Here is a 4,096-nt window from a genome sequence, read left to right on the forward strand (position 1 = left end):
ACGTCAGGCTACCTCTGCCCTGCGATCACAAACAGATCTATGTGGAGTTTTCTGTACTCTATTGAGAATTAGCTTTGATCAGATGACAGTCAGATTCTGCTTTTCAGCAACAAATTCTTCAAGTGGATCTGCTTTGAAGTAAACTTTAAGTGTTTAAAGAAACTGCTGCCCACCATTATGCTTGGTGGAGGTTATGTGGTGCTGTGGGTCTGTTTTCTTTGATTCTACGTCATCCAGGTCATAGTCATTCCAAAAGAGGAAAATAAAACAATCCACTGGACGTTGTTTCCGAGTTTGAAGACATTTCGCCTCCCATGCAGGAGGCTTTTTCATTTCAAAATGACAGAATTATTGTTGAGTTTGAGGCCTTGTTTTGGCTTAGGAAACATGCAAGATATTTGCAGTCTCTGTACAGCAATCCTGGCAGTGCTAATAAAGAGCAAAAGGTTGAAACACTCAAAGAAGTTCTGTCCTTTTCAGCTCCACCTCATTGCATTGAACGCCCCTCAGTCTGGCAACATGCGAGGGATTCGTGGTGCAGACTTCCTGTGCTTCCAGCAGGCTCGAGCTGTTGGTCTTAAAGGAACATTCAGGGCCTTCCTGTCCTCCAAGCTTCAGGACCTCTACACCATCGTCCGCAGGTCGGACCGAGATTCATTCCCCATCATGAACCTCAAGGTGAGACACTACCGCCCTGGATATAACTGTATTATCAACAAATCTGCTTGAATTCAGCTGCTGAATTTCATTCAATAAATCTGATATTGATCCACCTTTAAAAAGTAATCTTAACTTTACAATCTGTTTTTAAGAGAAGTGATCACAAAAGCAGTGTAGCATTCAACAAAAATATGCGGACATAGATATAATTCATTGCAATAATAACATCTGCTGCTATTGAGATGTGTTGTTTTCATTCTGAATGGTGCTTTAAAAGAATTCAATTTGTGTTTGTGAATTTAAACTTGATTGAATTAATTTTCTCCTTTCAGAACCAAGTGTTGTTCAGCAGCTGGGAGTCCATCTTCAGTGAAGACAAAAGCAAAATGAGGGAGAATGTACCTTTATACTCGTTTGATGGTAGAGACATCCTCAGGGACAGTGCATGGTGAGTCCTTGTAAACCAGGCCAGATTTTAATCCGTGACCGTGTGTGTTTCCACGCCTGATTTAAAGTTGTTGTTGTTTGTTTTTTTTGCTCCCCCCAGGCCAGAAAAGATGGTCTGGCACGGATCTAGCAAAAAGGGCCATCGGCAAATGGATCATTACTGTGAAACATGGCGGGCGGGCGATCGTGCGGTGACGGGCCTGGCGTCGTCCCTGCAGAGCGGCCATCTCCTGCAGCAGACGCCCAGCAGCTGTTCCAGCTCCTACGTCGTCCTTTGCATAGAGAACGCCTTCACATCGCCCTCTAAATAATGAATCCATCCTTCTTTTCCTTTGGTCCTCTGTGTTCAGGGCTCTAGTTGACACATTGTTTTGTAAACTCAGCAGGTAAATTTTGATCCCCTTTCTTTTACATTTTACACTTGCTTGTTAACATGTGGCATCGGATGAACTGCCGCCTGAGGATTTTCTAGCCTGGCAGGACATGCAGCATCCATAAACGCCAAAGAAAAGGCTCCAGCAGAACGCCTTTGGTCCTTTTTAAACCCAGAACATTGGCACATATTTTCTTTAAGACGTAAACCAGTATCATTCCCGAATTTAATCTTGTTTTAAAAAAGTGTATATGACAATGTTTTATTATTTGTGTTCAATTGTTATGTTCTGAATGTTTCCTTTGTCTTTATCCATCCTTTACTTTCTCTATTTCTTTTTAGAAAGCTTTTTCTTCTTATTCTTCCCAGTTCCAGTGTAGATTTGGGGTAATGATGGATTACAGCAAATTTATGAGGATTATTTCTAAAAGAAGATATTAGGTATTTATTTTCAAATGAAGTTATAAAAGGAAAAATGGATACTCTCATTATATTTCTACACAACATATAGGTTTTGATAAGAAATTGTGCCTTATCACACTCCCGGTTTCTCTTATATATGATAACAAAACGCTATGAACATTTTTACTGACGGTTTTCAAATACTGGTGCATTTAACTGGTTTAAATTATCCAAGTAGGACATCTAAGGGGCAATACTTTTTTATCAAAATGGAAAATTCTGAGAAAACTCTAAGATAATTATTTTGCCATTTTAACACTTTGTTAAACTTTTATATACGCAGACTGAAAAAAGTGGCTATTTGTCAGTAAAACCAGCATTCAGAACTAGTCAGAGTTTCATACTTCTTTGTTTTTATTTTACAGGCATATGTAGCCTCAGTGTTTCAGATGTCTCAACTGTATCTGTGAATATGCTTTTTTTTGATGACCAATTGCGCTGTACTGTTTCACCCAGGCACTGAATTAAAGACTTTACAATTACTGTTTTCCTGTTCTGTGGAGAAGTTCAATAATTATTTCCTCACTTTGTTGGTTACATTTATTCTATATAGGATCACAGACTATAGCACAAAGCTTTTAAAGTTGGTTAGGGTTTCCTTTTCCTTTTTATTTTTGGTTTTTTGGGGAGTAAACTGTAATAAAATGCTGTTTCTGGTCATCTAAAAATCCCTTTCAAAGAACTGGCTGTGGGAATCAGGACAAAACAATGCTAACATGCTAAACACACCTGCCGAAAGGGAGCAACAACCCAACTGATTGTCCAGAGCCCAGATTCGAGGGGTCTTTTGCAACAAATATAATTAGTTTTTTAAACATGTTTGCCACGTTTCTTGAAAAATATCTATTCCTATTATTGCTGATGAAGTTTCTCGGTCATCCATGTCATAGTCATTTCGTAAAAGTTCAAAAAAAATCCACTGGACTTGGTTTCCAAGATTTGTAGACGTTGCGCTTCCCCTCCAGGAAGCTTTCTCAATTAAAATGTCTGGATCCGCAGTGAGTTTGAGGCTTTATATAGACAAGGCCTTTTATTGCTTGGAAACATGCAAATGGAAACCGACCCACAACCCACTGGAAAACGACCCACTCATCATTTTCCATTTGCATGCTTCCAAGCAATATAAGGCCTTGTCTATATAAAGCCTCAAACTCACTGCGGATCCAGACATTTGAATTGAGAAAGCTTCCTGGAGATGTGGCCAAACGTCTTCAAATCTTGGAAACCAAGCCCAGTGGATTTTTTTGAACTTTTACGGATTCCTATTGTTACTTTCTTTCAATTATCCACTGCAGTATTGGGGAGTACCCTCACCAGCCATTCCTTCTAGCTGGTTATGCTCCTGATGCAGTTTCTCTGATGTTTGCCAAGCTGCTATACATGAGGCTGGCTGTGCTGCAAGTGGAGACAGGAAAATAAAAACCTAAATCTTCTTCCCCTTCGTACACGGTCAGGCAGCAGCTCCATGACTTTAACATGAAGGGTACAACAGCTCTCACCTGAAGAAGCTGCCTCAAGCCGCAGGGATGGCCTCACTTTAGATCGACCTCAACTGGAAAAGCCTAAAAAGGCGGACATAGCTTGATGGATTAAAATACTCAGCCGTTTTTGTCAATGGTTTGTTTCCTCTCTTTTCTAGATCAAGTTATAATTAATGGACCAATGGGTATTGTTAAGAGGTTGAGAGGTTTTGAATTTGGCTGACGTGACTTCATGGTGCGTCCACGGCTGCAACAATGCAAATACACAATCCTACTGTACAGCCTTAACTGCCTACTAAAGATTTTGACCAGAGCATTTTGTGGTCCAATTTAAACATATGACACAAGTTGAAATCACACAAGTAAAAATCTGTAAACGGGATCAAATGTGATTGTAGCCGGTATGGAAAGCCAAATGTGCCGCATATTATTAAATTAAAAACTTGAAGGATCTGTATTTGTAAATTAAAACATTGAAATGTTACTTGAGATGAATGCATTAAATAAATATAGTTTTTTTTTATCCTTAATAGATAAATAATACAATATTTTTCACTTATTTAATCAACTGTTAAATATGTTTCTTTTGCTTCCAGAAAAGGTTACTTAAAATGTAATATTTTAGGCAAGACCTCATTCAAAGAGTGATCAATCAATATATATATATATATAT

The 4,096-nt window shown here is 38.8% G+C and overlaps 1 protein-coding gene across 1 annotated transcript in view; it reads left to right on the forward strand.

The window, feature by feature from the left end:
• Positions 1 to 1,718, forward strand: part of LOC107092712 (collagen alpha-1(XVIII) chain-like) — a 59,224-nt gene extending 57,506 nt beyond the window's left edge. The window contains exons 33-35 of the mRNA XM_015387321.1: positions 463 to 678; positions 993 to 1,108; positions 1,208 to 1,718. Coding sequence (XP_015242807.1) covers positions 463 to 678; positions 993 to 1,108; positions 1,208 to 1,418 — 543 coding nt within the window. The 3' untranslated portion in view covers positions 1,419 to 1,718. The remainder of the gene's footprint in view (positions 1 to 462; positions 679 to 992; positions 1,109 to 1,207) is intronic.
• The last annotated feature ends 2,378 nt before the right edge of the window (positions 1,719 to 4,096 follow it).

Source organism: Cyprinodon variegatus, unplaced genomic scaffold, assembly GCF_000732505.1.
Source record: "Cyprinodon variegatus isolate N-32 unplaced genomic scaffold, C_variegatus-1.0 Scaffold391, whole genome shotgun sequence".
NCBI lineage: Eukaryota > Metazoa > Chordata > Actinopteri > Cyprinodontiformes > Cyprinodontidae > Cyprinodon > Cyprinodon variegatus.